Genomic DNA, 16,113 nt, shown 5'->3' on the forward strand with positions numbered 1-16,113 from the left:
AATGGGACAGTCGCAAAAATAGCCCCTAAAGGCAGAATATTAAGACACCTTAAAGAGCACAATAAAAGAGATTTCTGTGGACGTAAACCCACAGGAAACGGGCAATTCCTAAGAACACCTAAATTCAAGAATATAGATGATAACATTGTGAGAATTAGGTAGTAATAAACAAAGGAGTTCACGCAAAATGGATGAAACTATTATGTGACATACAGAACGACCAGAAAATAACCATGTATGCAAAACACCAACCAAAAGAGGAGTACACATATAGAGAGTCTTTGGTTGCATATAAAATCATCACTGTAACCTTGATATCCGTGTCAGGCCCGATGTGGTGACCCCCAACATAATACTACTTGCTTAAGCATAGCGGAGAAAAAGTAAAACAAACTATCGCTACATTAATGCAGGATATAATTAACAAAGAAAACCCAAGCTGAACCAACAGCGAAGCCACTACATAGACTGCACAGAAGAGACCTGCTCTCTATTGACTCAGACGGGACTCCAACACCTAAAGGCAACAAAAGACGCCCAAAGGACCTCCCCCACGAGGACAAGGTAGAGGAAAAGGTTCATTGTCAAACGATTTATATGCAACAAGTTATGGATAATTATATAATCCCCTAAGGGTAAAAAGAAGAAGGTCCCTACAAGGGATACCAAAGGTAATATATATAAAGCTAATAAGAATACTGAAAAATGCGCCACCAGGAGCAAGTGCATAGGTAGTCCCTCTTAACATCTGAAAAATGATCTCTTGAGCATGGAGCTAATCCTCAGAGACCACCACAACCCTTTACAATATGTACTAAACCCCGGTAGGGTTCACAAAGAAAGAACCTGTCCTTGACAGTGTTAAAATATAATACCTGTAGAAAACAGGAACATTCACATTCGGATGCGCAAATAAATGAACAGTAAAGGCACTACCAAATATTGCCCATATTTTGTAAAAAATCAAAGACAAAATTCCTTCCCTCAACCTAGTAATGGAAAGAGATAGACAGAAATAAAACAAAATTAGGGCTCCACACTACCTCCACTGCAGCCGAATTGCTGCAGAGATGAATCAACCTGTGCCCGAAATAAATGAGTACCATCAAAGTGCATGCCAACAAATGCCTGCTGAATTGCCTCTGAGAACCCAAAGGTGCGCAACCAAATGCAGCAACGGAGCACTATAGACGAGCCCATGGCCGTAGCAAATGAATTAGTGGTATCCATTCCACAACGTATTAGAAGTTTGGCCACCTGCATTCCATTACATAGTAAGGGAGCAAAGGCGGCACAACTCTTCTCTGGAATGGATGGTAATATATCAGCCAATGAATCCCACAAAGCATGGGTGAAACGAGCATGTACACACAAAGTATTGGTGGACCTCAAAGCTAAACTGGTTGAAGCAAAAATGCACCTGCCACATGTATCCAGTCGTTTTAGCCTCCATATCTGGAGGGGTAGGTGAAACAGAAACAAACGTTTGTACAGCCAAAGCTGTCTAAACCACAAAGCTTTGATAGGTAGGATGTTTCATAGGACAGGCCGGGTCAAGGGCCGGACATGGTCTATGAGAAACAGAACGCTCAATAGGAGGGCCTGTATCAGGTTTGGCCCAGGCCTCGAACAAGATATCAGATATAACTTTGCAATAAGGAAGCACTGACACCTCTTCGGACTGACTCTGGTGCAAAATGTCCAACAAAGCGTCCCTGGACGTAGCAACAGAGGAAAGTGGAATGTTTAAAACCTCAGCAACTCACTTCAACATGTCTGCAAATGATGAGCTAATCTAGGAGGGGACAGAAGAACCGAGGCTGGAGATGATTTTAAACCACTCACATTTCCCAGCTCAAAAATCCAACTGGTGTCCAAAGGGGTTCAATCTGATTGGGGAAGAAACATATCCGCTCTTTCAAATTCACTTGATCAAGGAGTAATAGTGTCAGGTGGGTCCACAAGGAGCGGAGCCCAGAATCAAAGTCTGAGCCAGCGGCTCTATAAGCGATATGTCAAACAAAGTACGGAATCGAGCGTCGTCGTCATCAGCACCGTGTGGCACCCGCATCGAAGTTGAGAGTCATGCGGCGCCGCCATCGAGATCGATTGAGCACCCACTGGCATTGAAAGTGAAACCCTTGGAGGTCTGTGTACCACTGGCGCCAGTAACAATGTCGGCTGATCGGAGCCAAGCGCCAAAGGTGGAAACAACCAAGTGTATGGGCAGACCTCTTTCGTGACTCCATAGGCGACGTACGGGTCCGAAGCGGCTTGGGTCGCTTGCGTTTTGAATTACCCGAGAGGATGACAGTGAACAACTTCCACGGGAATGGCTCCTGGAGCGACCTCGCTAACTGGTCCTGGAGTGCGATGTTAATCAAGGCTTACGGGACGCCTTAGAGAGTTGGGACGCTCGCGCCACCACCAGCTTCATCCATAGCTCCTTAAGCGTTTTAGGCAGAAGCAGTTGACAGGAGTCATAGGACGCCGAATCATGTGCCCAAACAGGTACCAAATACAGATGCGGTGGGGTTCGTGGACGACTTCTGCCGATCACAGGACCCGCAAGCCTTAAATCACGAAGGTTTGATTAGTATGATTTATTTTTTCCTGATTTGTACTGATCCTTTTTGATTAGTATGATTTATTATTTCCTGATTTGTACTGATCTCTTGCTGTGAAAAATTTGCAATGCTGGGATAATGTGTTATAACCATGTTTGCCCATATTTTTGGCCAACCTGTTGGAAAATTAGGGTAAAAACACTGATGGTAGGTTGTGTCGGTGAGATGAATTGGGTTGGATTTCTGACTGGTGCTACCTCACCAGTAGCAGTTGCACCACAACAGTACCCCACCCACAGGCACCACAGTACAGAAAGACCCAGGATCACATCCAAGAAGACCTCTCCCACGGGAGCAGCATTTTCCATTGACAAATTTATTTTCTACTCCTCTAATTAAGCAACTACATCAAATAGAATTTCCTCCATCAGCAATAAACTGGCTCTCCAATCTGCAATACTAACACCACTCTGGACCAACAGCCCACACTGGAAGATATTATCTTTTCCCAAGGGCAGGCACCCTTTGAAGTAGCACCAAAGCACCAGCTGTCGCTGTATACAACTGGTTTAAGAGTTATTGCCCCCCACGGTCCCCAAACTTGCAACTCTCTCCCTTAGACCAGTTCCTCGCATTAGACCAACACCTCACACTGGACCTGCAGATCAATGGAAAAGTTCTACACAGTAGCAAAGAGAATTCTCTACATCCTGAAAAGGAAGTTGACAAACGTAGAACAAATATCTGCCTGTTACTGAGCCATGGTCTAGAACCTTCCAATGCAACTCTAGAGGAAGCGTCTCCAGATGCAGGCAACCATGAAATAACAGTAGCCTGATTTTGAGCAAATATGATTAACATTTGCACATGTTTCATCTTGTGCTTTTGCAGTTCACTTAAAATGGGGTAAGAATAGAAGTTCCTGGCACTCTTAATGATGGACTTACCTGAGCAGAGAAAATTAGAGTTTTTCTCACCAAATGTGTTTTCGAAGCTGTAATAAGGTGCAGCCGGACCACTGAAGAGGAACATCCAAAGCATAGTACATCCCCTAAATCACTTCCCCAGCATCTTTGACTTAATTGTAATATTTAACATCTTTGAAAAGACAAGAATCTGCTACACACCTGCCAAAACCAAATTATCTGCTTGCTTGTTCTTGTGTAATGCCTGTAAATGGCATGCCTTTGCCAGTCATTCAAGTCAATTTCTTGCATTCCACATAGGAGTACCTGAAAAAGAAAAAAACATCTTTAGTTCATCTTCCTATACAACAAAGTGAACAATGTTACAAGTGTGTTTCCTTTTCACTCTAGATTATAAAATGAAAGCTCATTCCCATAATTTATTTTAACTGTTTTTATGGTAATCACTGCTGAAAAATAAGGTCCTTGCATCTTTTACCCTAGGCAACTACAGGGATATTTCGACCTTGCTCTTTCCAACTGGATTCTCAAAATCAGGAGTGCTCAACACCCCTCATGCTAGTAATAATCTCATGATTCTGTGAAATCTACCCCCTTAGGTCCAATTACATGAAGCAGATTATACTGCCATATTAAATTTGGTAATTAAAGATAGAGATTTTAAAGACCTAGGAGTACACAATCCTCTTTCACTTGTTTACATTTATCCTCGACCCATCAAACACAATTTGTCTCAATACCGAATCAATGTATATGATAATACTGCTCTATTACAGCACCCTCTTATTGGTTTGCTAGAGAACTGTTTAGTAAATGAATGCGCAGATAATCAGGATTCAGCTGGGCAGATTGGCTAAATAAGAACACTTCACTGAAGAGCTGGGGCAGCTGCTTTAACTCTAACGGAATTAGCAAACCACCAATTCATAACATTATTTATGGAAAGTGAGATCATTCCAGATATAGACTGCGTTCAGACCAATCGGTTATGTGTCTTCTCATTACTGGTGGAGTAAGGTGGAGGATAAAAAGGGCAGCAAAGATACTGTATGAGCAAAATTAAATTCAGAGACTACTTTCTAGCAGACGATCATTTGGTTTGCATAATAACTTTCTCCTGTGCAAAGATGTAAACTGCATTGAGGTTCAGTGAGCCTGAAGCTTCTGGGTGAAGTAATCACCAAAAGGAAGGTCAATTGCTTGTCAGAAATGTGAAAAAACTGAAATGAGAGAATTCAAACGGAGACCCCATTAACAAGGTGAAAACCAAAGGTTAGATCCCTCGTGGGTCCCTAAAAAGGAGTTGGAGGGTATTTGTGGAGCAGTCTGATGTATCAGGACACCACAGTCTTCTTTGAAGAGAAACCTAATACGGAAATGTTTTCCACAGTACCTCCGTGCGATGGAAGAGGGTGCCGTGCGACTCCATATCGACGTCATCACACAATGTGACGTCAACAGAGTCCATATCACCCTCTCGCTGATTCGCTGTCGTCAGTTTCTTCTGTGATTATTTTCCACGCTCAAAACCCACATACAGAAACGGCCAATTGAAACAGAGTGATAAAACAAAACAAGCACTGGCGTTGCCAATAGGTCTCGCAGTAGGAAAGTTTGAGCTATTGGTTTTCTAAATGACATTTTATTTTTTTGTTTTGTGATTTACAATGCCCATACTTTTAACTTTTCGCATTAGGAAAGTTTGAGCGATTGGTATTGTAAATGACACTTTTTTTATTTATGTGTTGGTTTTGAAAATAGCAAAATTAATAGCTTTGTCAGTTACAATGTCAACATTTTTTACTTTCGCAAATGTGACACCTGTAGCATTTGTAATGCAATGTGTGTTGTATTTACGTGACTTAGATGTATTGATATTACAAATAACAATGGCTTTTAATTTTGTAAATAATTAATACTTAAATAAAAGTTATTGTAATTTATAATGGCAATAGCTTAAACGTTTGTAAATAAATTTTGTGAAGATTATGTTCAGTGTATTTTATTGTGACGAAAATCCAAGAACATTGCATTTGCACCTACACACACATATGTGTTGTAGCACTGAGTGGTGTGAGGGTGAGTGAGGGGGTGTGAGGGTGAGTGTGTGAGGGTGAGGGTGTGAGGCTGAGTGAGGGTGAGAGGGTTGTGAGGGGGGGTGAGGATGAGGGGGGGTGAGGGTGAGTGAGGGTGTGAGGATGAGGGTGGGTGAGGGTGTGACAATGGGTGAGGGTGAGGGTTTGTGAGGGTGAGAGGATGAGAGGGTGTGTGATGAATAAAAAAAAATACATTTGTATGCGCTTGCACAATGGCAATACAAAAATGCTCAATGCATAATGGCACGTTTGCATAAAGCAGAAAGTAAAGTCAGACATCAGCGAAGTAGCCATCTTTAAAGACAAAAGTATAGCCTTCTGATAAACGTAGTAACAACCAAAACACTTCTGTTCGCAAATATTAAAAACGCTGTGCAGTTAAAAAAGGAATAGAATCAAACATTATGAAATGTAAAATAAATATACATACTTAAAAATATGAAGACACTCGCTATTGAAGTTTTTCAATATAAGTTTAAGCCTGGGTCGTACTTACTCGAGCTTACATGTCGGCACAACCACAGTGCACACGGCCCTTCAACCTGATTGTTGCCCTGGTAACGGACGCCGCTGAAACGCTGCTGAAGGAGCGGTGGTGGTGGAATAGGCAGAATCCTGGTGAGGAATCCCAGGGGCAGACGGAGGATGGAGATGGACAGCGGGTGGGGATAGATCCGGGGCAAGGGGTTAAGGGGTGGCATATGTGTGAAGGGAGACGGGAAGAGAGCGAGATACGCCTGATCTCGGTAAGCTCTGTTTAAGCCGCAATATATCGAGCTCCCGCTCAATGCGCATGCGCATTGAGATAGGTCGCTCGACCTAAAAAGAACAAAAAGTAGTGCTTAAAAAAGGAGCAGTATAATGAGACAAGTGAGGCATCCATGCTGCAAGAAGTACAAACACAAGAAGAGAGTCCTAACAATTGACCTCGTTTGATCAGGTTGACCAGATAGGATTATAACCAATTGAGAACACTACCACAATATATACATTGGAATACCCAACGAACCATTCAATACCCCAATATGGACAGTACCAAAGGCATCAGACAAACCAAAGATGGTCAACAGAAATGAAGTGCCCGAGTCAAACACTCTCAGGGCCTTGTCTATGATCTGGAGTATATAGGATGACAAGGGCGGTGACTGATCAAAGTAGGAAATGTGAGGATGCATGTGTGTGGGACAGAAATGGGAGATTAGGTGAAGATCAATGCACGGAGGGGAGGGGAGGGAAGGGGAATGCACGGAGAGAAGGGGAGGGAAGGGGAATGCACGGAGAGGAGGGGGGGAGGGGAATGCACGGAGAGAGGGGGGAGGGTAATGCACGGAGAGGAGGGGGGGGAATGCACGGAGAGAGGAGGGGAGGGGAATGCACGGAGAGAAGGGGGTGAGGGGAATGCACGGAGAGAAGGGGAATGCACGGAGAGAAGGGGAGGGCGGGAGGGGGAATGCACGGAGAGAAGGGGAGGGCGGGAGGGGGAATGCACGGAGAGAAGGGGAGGGCGGGCGGGGGAATGCACGGAGAGAAGGGGAGGGCGGGCGGGGGAATGCATGGAGAGAAGGGGAGGGCGGGCGGGGGAATGCACAGAGAGAAGGGGAGGGCGGGCGGGGGAATGCATGGAGAGAATGGGCGGGCGGGGGAATGCACGGAGAGTAGGGGAGGGTGGGCTTTGTATGCACGGCAAGAAGGGGAGGACGGGTGTTGTATGCACAGCAAGAAGGGGAGGACAAATGTTGTATGCACAGCGAGAAGGGGAGGACGGGCAGTGTATGCCCGGCGAGAAGGGGAGGACGGGCGGTGTATGCATGGCGAAAAGTATGCAATACAAGAAGGGGAAGGCAGGCAGGTATGCACGGCGGGAAGGGGAGGGCAGGGGGGTGTGTACGGGTATGCAACGTGAGAAAGGTAGGGCTGTTACCGGAATTTGGCAAAAGAGTAGGGACTTGGGTTGACACGCGGGAAAAAAAGATTAAACATTTTTAACAACCATATAGTTAGTAAAATAAAAAATTTATAGGCGCATGCGTGAAAAGTAACCCACTGATTATCCCGCAAGTTGCCGCCTTTAAGCATGAACGTCGTTCACCTGTTGGGCTACGAGCTTGAAGTAACATCGCCTCTTCACCTGGCAAAACACTGAAACCCACGAAAATAAACATGACTGCTTAGCACTGCATTTGCGTACCTTCCTCTCCCTTCAATCTACTGCACAGGGGCCACGCGCTGTCGATGAGGATCGCGCGTGGCTCCTCTGCTATCGCCTGCCATGCTCACCCGTTGCCAAGCAACAGTGAGCATGGCCTCTCGAGCAGTGGTGTCGTAATCCATGGAATGACGTAATGTACGATCAGAGTACACACACAAACGTATATCTGAAGTTTTATAGAAAGAGTGATAAGTGACCGCAAGAGAGTAATTTGTGACAGGGAGCGAGTAGTCGCCCATACGGAAAGGCTGGCGAGAGACAGGGAAAACACGGTCACTGACGGAGAGTAGCTAGTTCCTGCGAGAGAAAGGGTGCTTCCAGAGAAACGACGGGCTGTCAATAGGAGGGAGGGGTCAGATGCCGAAAGGCAGCGGGGACTTGATGAAAGAAACCTGTGTGCCTGCGGCCGTCAAAGACTGAAAAGCTGGTAATGCAAAAAAAAAAAAAAAACAAGACGGAGGGCATTGCTGTGGGGAGGGGGTGGAGGAGAAATGCACACGGCGGGCAGGGGAGGGGGCGGAGCGGGGAGAGCGGCATGTGGGTGTGAAGAAGCCGGGGCCTTTGAAGTGAAGCTAAGCTTCACTTCAAAAGGTGTCGGAGGAATGCGGCTGAGGGAACAGACGGCGATTGCGGCTGAGGGAACTGATGTGCACGCGCTTTTAAGCTCAATGCACATGCGCATTGAGCTTAAAAGTCACGGGCACTGCAAGGAATCGCCACGATTCCTTGCAAGTTAGTTAAAGAGTGGTTAAGCCGCAATAGTCTCGCAAGCTCGATGCGCATGCGCATCGACAGGCGAGACCTAAAAAACCTGTGTGTCAAATAATCACTGAATTGATCATTCAGTATTTGAATTTGTTTACAAAATGATTGAGACCAAAGAGAACTCAAGTCTCAAATAATCACTGAGGGCTGAATTCCGAATGTGAAGTCTGACAAAGAAATCAATGAGGACAAAGAGAACTCAGTTACCAGAGCCAGGAGGAAGTGAGGAGTGTAAGGAATCTCTGGCTAGATCCGGTCTCTACCAGATAATGCATTACCGCAGGTAACTTGTTCATCTGATAAAGAAATCTAGCCGCAGATTCCTTAATTAGAATCAAATACCAAAGCGTAATATCCCCGGGGGAGGGTCTGCGAATAGAGATCTCTAACTTAGAACAAAACTAGTCTAGAACCAGAGAAAAAGACCAGACCTTCATAATACTGTAGGTGAGCAACAACATGCTTTACAATTTTAAAAACCTGTGGAAGAACCACAGATAAGACGTCAAAAAGCATGGGAATTAAGTAGCCATGTGAGCAAGACAACCATGGTAGAAGCCAACCAACAAGATGAAGAGAAGACTATTCACACCCTTAAAGGGAACCAAACCCATGCATGCTCACCACATAACCACTGTGAGAAAGGGACCACACACAGGAAGAAAGGTTAGAAATACAGACAGCATGGGAAGAACATTTCCTATTATAATAGGACAATTTGCCAAATTACTTTATAATAAAAACAATTAGCGCACATACCCTGACTTGAATAGCGTGTTCAATACTTGAGAAACACAGATCAGCAAGTCATGCCATGAAGTACTACCTCTGTGGCATATAGAGTTTTATTCGAGCCTGACCTACTCATCAACAAAGAGTGAGAGGCTTTTCATCTGTGGTAAAGCATAACTAATGCTAAAAATAAAAAAAAAGAGCGGAAACCAGTATAACAAATATGCATTTGGAAAGCGCACATTCACCATAAAGAGAATCTTGGCATTGAATGACAGATGTGTATTATGACAAATGTCACTGGTACTAATTCTCTCAACCTTAGAAGAATCAAAGGATGAGTGGACCCTCCAAGATGTAAAACTGTGACCATAAGGTCAAACACGGGTCCCTACAGAGGATGCATAATCCACTAAGCCACCAGACCCGCCAATAGCACTTAGTAGAATAGAATCAGCCACATCTCTAAGAAATTGGAAGAGGGGCCATACAATAGCTCCACGGGATGAGGCCATGCATTGACGCCTCAGGGATTTCCGATTGGGCTGGCACAAAGAGCATATAAATAAAAGTTCACTGGCATACAGGGGGCTTCTTACTCTGATGGCCACAAGTACTACAAGGGGCATTTTAATACTCAACAATGTTTTCAATTTATTGGTGCCTTATCAAAACATTGATCTCTATTGTTTTGAAAAGGATTCCTACCGGATCTGCGTCGCTGAACATTACGGTGACAATATATATTACTATTTAACCTCACCAATATTTCCATTTGTCTACAGGGAGCCTCTCCCATAAACTCGCCATTTTAAGCATTGTTCTTGATGAAACTCTGAGTTTTTTGTCCACTGTGCAGCATGTGTGCGCGCAACGCTGGTACATCTAATGTCGGTCCGTGTAAAGTATGTTTCTCTGTGTACGTCTATGAATAATCTTTCAATTACTACATGGCATGTTCAAAAAATGTTTGGGACATATTGATACTCATGAACAACCAATTGGGATGTGAATATATATAGGTGGCAGTATGGAAAGTTTTAAAACTAAATACGATAAGAGGGCATCATGAATGCCTAAACATAATCACGCATGAGCTACCTCAGCACGACTAACCCTACGCCTATTATCATTATTATTTTTATGTTTTTCCCTACAGATAACCAATAATAAGGTACGTAGGGATACCCTCCATTTTGAAATCACAGATTCCTTACACTACCTACTTGGTACAGAAGGTAAAAATAACACTTGGGATCCGATTGGTCCTGAAGAATGCTGGTGTGACCCAACACTGTGAGCATTTTTAAGCACGGCTGAAACATGTCGACACTGACTGGAAAGAGGAGTGAAGGGGCTCTTAAAAATTCTCCTATCACCACCATCCTTCACGTTTTTAGACCTAGACGGTTGGTCTAGGAATAAACTGGCGCACAGAGACACCACAGAGCTAGTTTTATACCTTTACTGCACTTTCTCTTGGTGATCCCTATGCATTTTGAGATATCATTTCTTTTTCATGTGTGTTTTGTCTTCCCCTCCCTTATGCTCCATCCCCCAGGCGTTGGTCTGCGCAGGGGTGTATTGTAAGCAAGCCCAACGATGAAGCATGTCACAACTTTGTGAGGGCAGTGTTTTCTCACAGAGCATGTGCCACCTTTTCAACACTGCTCGCTACTCCTCCTCATGTGTTAGTACCATACAATACAGCCAGGAGATCTCCAAGAAAAACACCGACATAGGAGTAAAATAAATAACCACCTATGTATAGACAAAAGAAAATTAGAACATGTAGAAATAAATCGGTTTGAAAATTCTGACATAATAGTATGGAAACCATAGTGGCCATTGAACAACATACAAGAGCAACAGCCATCCAAAACGTTAGCTTAATGCAAATTGCCTGAGACAGCATTAGCAAGCAATAGAGTATAACATTGAAGAAGATATAAACAATGAAAAAGAAACCTTGAGCCGAGCTAAACCCAAGGTTAGCATGATCTTATAATATGAATAGAGAAGAAGAGCTATGTACAAAAAGAAGAAACTATGAAGCAAACACATAGTCCCCTCATGGCCACTTGTAGGAATACTTACAGAGAGAAGAAAATAACCCCAAAAGAGTCAGGAATATTAAGTTCCCTTCATTATTGAAGAAGAAATAGAATGGACGGAGACACTACGTCCACCTAGAGATCACCATGTATACAGGAAGACGTGGAAGAGCCAATGAAATAAAAATGGCAATAAGACAGAACCTAAAGAGTAAAACACAAAGTGCTTTAAGGTTCACCGGATGATAATCCTGTGTCCAACAAAGATCATGCATACTGAGAGCAAAAGTAGAGAACTTTTGCCATCAATCATAAGTAACATCTATCAACTAAACAAAAGGCAAAAACCAGGGGAAAAGCCAAAGCCACATAATCTAATAATGTAGACTACCAGCTACTTGCTGTGAAAATTCCACAAGGAATTTTGGGATGGATACCCTCTGTGTGTAAATAAAGCATAAGGTCACACAAATACCAATAAAAGTATAAGAGACTTCATCATTTACCAAAACTAATAAAAGAGTCGTAGTACAAAAACCTCTCATCAAAAGCAAGATCATATACTGAGACTTCCATGGAGGTACAAATATCAAAAGAACCTAACAAGGAGTACCAAACTTCATGAATGTATCATATCCCATGTCTGAAAATTCACCCGACACAGAGGGTGGAACTCTGCACACCCAAATGAGGGTCCAATAGCAATAGGGCACAAGATGATAATCCCAACTGAGTATGTGTGGATATATATATATATATATATATATATATATATATACTGACATAGCATACAAAAAATACTACACACACACAGCAAGGAATGTACCATGAAGGTATAAACTCACTCTTCTGAAGAGTAAAGAAAACTGCAAGACCTGTATATTAGGTATCAGTAAAAAAAACACACACAAATAAACAGCTGAAAACGGTCATCGACAGGGCTGAAGGAAAAAGGCACGACTTTTGTGTCAAATAGTAACTTTACTAAAAAAAAATATGCAGAATAATGCACTACCATAATCTTAACTGATCGGAAGTAAGGGCCAGGTAAAAACATGTTAAGAACCACAAGGTTAGCTAAACAACCATAAAGTCCTGCAGTAAGCAGAAACACCACACTAGTTGGAACTAGATGAATACACATTGCAACACAGTCATTTAGAAGCACTTCTGTCCACACAAATCAGAAAGAAAGATCCAACCAGATGCTGCAAAGACATGTCTGTGTCTCTTTATCACAGCGTGCAGTTCTAAATCGCCTTAAAGCCGAATCCGCATGTACACCAAATAAATATATACCATCAAACGGCATATAGTTCAGGGAATTCTGTACAGGCTCTGAAACCCAGACTGGCACAGCCATGCATGTTTGCTCAGTGCAAATGACTGACCCATAGCTTTGCCCACAGAATCAGTGGTGTCCACACCGCATTTCACAGTGAATTTCACTGCCTGTCGACCACATTGCACCAACTGTAGCAATTCACGGTTGGCTTCCTCAGGAAGGGAAGGCAGCAAACTCTCCACTGAGTCCCATGCTACATGTGAAAACCTGCTGAGTACATAGGTTATGTTCAAAAACTGTAAGGCTGCACTAACAGAAGAGAAAATGTATCTCCCACAACTTTCCAACCATCTGGACTCAGTTCTTGGAGGAACCAGAGTGCGGACATTGGGGTACACAGAGGCTGTAGCTACTTGCACAACCAGCCCTTTTGTGGAGGGATGTTTGAAGAGACAATCAGGATCCCCAGGGGCGGGCCGATGCCTATGGGATACAGCCTGGTTTACAGGCATTCCCGTTACAGGCCTTGCCCAAGCCCCTAACAATATGTTGTGTAGAGACTCATTATAAGGGAGTAAGAGATCCACTCCCATTCTACTCTGGAAAAGAACATCCACCAAACGGGAAGCTGGCAATCTAAGACAACACCTGCCCTTCTTAATACCTCCGCATAAGAGGAACTTACCTCTGTTTACCAGGACACGGATGAAGGGGAGGACTGGGAGGGGTCTAAGGACCCTCTGGCACAGCAGTGCCAGTTGAACCAGGACTGAGCAGATGAGCTAGGGGAGGCCAGTGGTTTGGACATATTGCCCGACACTGGATTCATCTCTCCTCCCTCCGTGGCTACGGAGGAGGGTGCTACGTATGGTATGGTGTGGTGTTGCGCAGGGCAGTCAAGGCCTTGGCTCTTGAACTCCCTGCTGCGGCCGTGAGGACTAACCTCTTCACTGAGGTGCTTCAGCCGCCAGTAAGCTCCTCGGAGCCTCTACTACTCTTCAATGAGGCCCTCACGGACGTTCTGATGGTCACCTAGTCCAAGCCTTCCACAGTGCCCCCTGTGGATCGGAACGTGGCCCGAACCACCGTCCGACTCCGGGCGACCCTAGCTTTCTGTCCATGCACCCCACCCCCGAGAGCCTGGTGATCCAGGCTTCTACGTCCCAGATCGCATTCCCGACCGCTCCCCCGGATCGGGAATATCCAAAAGCATTGATCTGTTTTGGAAGAAACTGTTCACCTCATTGGGTTTGGGGTTGCGGTCTATCAACACCACTTGCCTTTTGGGCCGTTATACCCACTCTTTGTGGGACACGGTTGCGGACGTGCTGCCCCAGTGTCCAGAGGAGGCCCGGGCCCGGCTCGTCCAAGCCCTTGCGGAAGGGCGGGATGAGGCGCGTTATTCCATCAGGTGTGGACTGGATACCACGGACTCGCTGGGAAGGGCGATTTCCACGACGGTCGTAGATGAAGGCCTCACCCATCGACGCCGGCAGGCCTCAACGGAGGGAAGGGAGTCCTCATGGCAATGAGGAAATCAGGAATTTCCTCCGGCGTCGCTCGCAGGCCAGGGACCAGAGGGTATGGGCCTGGAGGGGGCGCCTGCGGCTCAGACGGAGCCGCACAGGCAGTGTCGCCCGAACCCTCAGCCGTGTCGTGCGAGCGGCGAGAGGAGTCTGAAGAGCGATGTCGCCTCTTCGACTTCTTCTTGGAGTGCATCGACTTACCGGAGGACTTGGAGCCCGACGAGTGCTGGGGATGACTCGACAAGTGACGACTGCGGCTCCGAGACCGGTCCCTCGACTTCCTCCTCGACCGGGACCTCGAGCGGCACAGAGCCGGCTGCTAGATCTCGAGTAGCTTGCGGAACCGCTCCCTCCTAGCTTTCATAGTCAAGGCCCGGCAGTCGGGGCACGACTTGTCGATGTGGTCGGCCCCGAGGCAGTAGAGACACCGACGGTGGGGTTCGGTCACCGACATCAGGCGGTGACAGGCATTGCACGGCATGACGCCAGGCCTCCCTACGGCACCAGGAGTCGAAGTCAACTCGAAAAAGAGATCCAAAATAGATCAAAAAGTTAGTCAAAAAATTACTAAGAGTACTGCTCTTTCCGGATCTACGCTAGCTGGCGTGGAAAAAAGAAGAACTGACGTCACCGCGTGAGGGCGGCGTCTAAGTACTCCGACGACGTCATCCCGGCGATCACGACGCCGACGACGGACGCGGAGCCACAGACGCCTATCGAGTACAGATGGACACTGACACTAAGATGAGCGACTTCCACCACAATCACCTTGGTCAATACATTTGGGAGGAAGAAAGACAGTATGCACACCATTGCAGATTGGTTATCTTCAGCCCTTACAAACCTGAGATAGCCTGTTTTAAACTGGCAAAGTGGATATGGAAGCTTCTTTCAAGTCCAGTAAAAATCAACCATTCTTCGAGCTGACTTACTGACAAAACATGAGCAATGGTAATCAAACTGAACATGTCCAATTTGAAACCCCTACTTAGAAAGCACTGATGCACAATTAAGCACAATCCTCCTCCCTCTTTTGGGACAAGAAAGTAAAACAAGTACACCCTCCTACAGGGGAGAGAACTTCTTCATCAAGAGATTAGTAGAGGGGGTGGGGGAGAAAGCGCGATATGAGGAAGGGTTGACAACCACAATAATAGATCGATCTGCACGTCATTGTCTATAGCAAAGATCAGCATTCTAAGTAAATGAAAGTTTACCACAACACTGAATAATGTTGGATTGGCTGCTGAGATAATTAAAGTGTCTCATATTAGAAACTGATCCATATGCATAATGGTCAAGCACAAACTTTTGAGGGCACCTGAGGACTGGTCTTCTCTCATTAAATGTATTAAATACATTGTTCCTGAAGCAGACTACTGAGGGCAATCTATTTTTAAGATGTTGGCTTATATATACACACTAGTTACATTTTTAAATCTAGTATTTGTCAGAAATAGTAAAGTATGGCTGTATGCTTAGTTTGTTGTTGCTTCTCGATACTTCTATCTGGGACCATACTGATTGATAAGAAGCATCAATCTGATGGTAGGTCCAGTCATCTGGGTATGCACAACCAACTACAGAAACATCGACTGAAATATTCAATGCACACTACACCCATGTGATAGTGTTTTCACTGAAGGAATATACTTATCCTGCCCTGAACTCTTGAGGATGCACATCATCCACACTACTCCACGGCTGACAGCTTTGAAATAATTTTTGGGGGAAGAAACTCTTGTTTGATAATTACATCCCCAATTCAAAACGTATCTGGTTATAGAAACAAATCTATGATTACTGTTGTGCTTATTTGTACACACCTGTACATTCCTACTGGTCCACGAGAATCGCTTCCCATGTCTATCAATATTCGCAGGGCCCAGGGTGTTGCATTGCTCTGGTTGAAGCACTCCAAGGACCTCTTGGCTTTCTCCAAGAAGGGACACT

At 44.9% G+C, this 16,113-nt stretch overlaps 1 protein-coding gene across 2 annotated transcripts in view; it reads right to left on the minus strand.

The window, feature by feature from the left end:
* Positions 1-16,113, minus strand: part of ITCH (itchy E3 ubiquitin protein ligase) — a 981,537-nt gene that overhangs the window by 99,894 nt on the left and 865,530 nt on the right. For both annotated transcript variants that reach the window (XM_078652175.1, XM_078652176.1), the window contains exon 21: positions 3,695-3,799. In XM_078652175.1, coding sequence (XP_078508301.1) covers positions 3,695-3,799 — 105 coding nt within the window. The remainder of the gene's footprint in view (positions 1-3,694; positions 3,800-16,113) is intronic.

The sequence above is a fragment of the Lissotriton helveticus genome, chromosome 7 (assembly GCF_964261635.1).
Source record: "Lissotriton helveticus chromosome 7, aLisHel1.1, whole genome shotgun sequence".
Classification (NCBI taxonomy): Eukaryota; Metazoa; Chordata; class Amphibia; order Caudata; family Salamandridae; genus Lissotriton; species Lissotriton helveticus.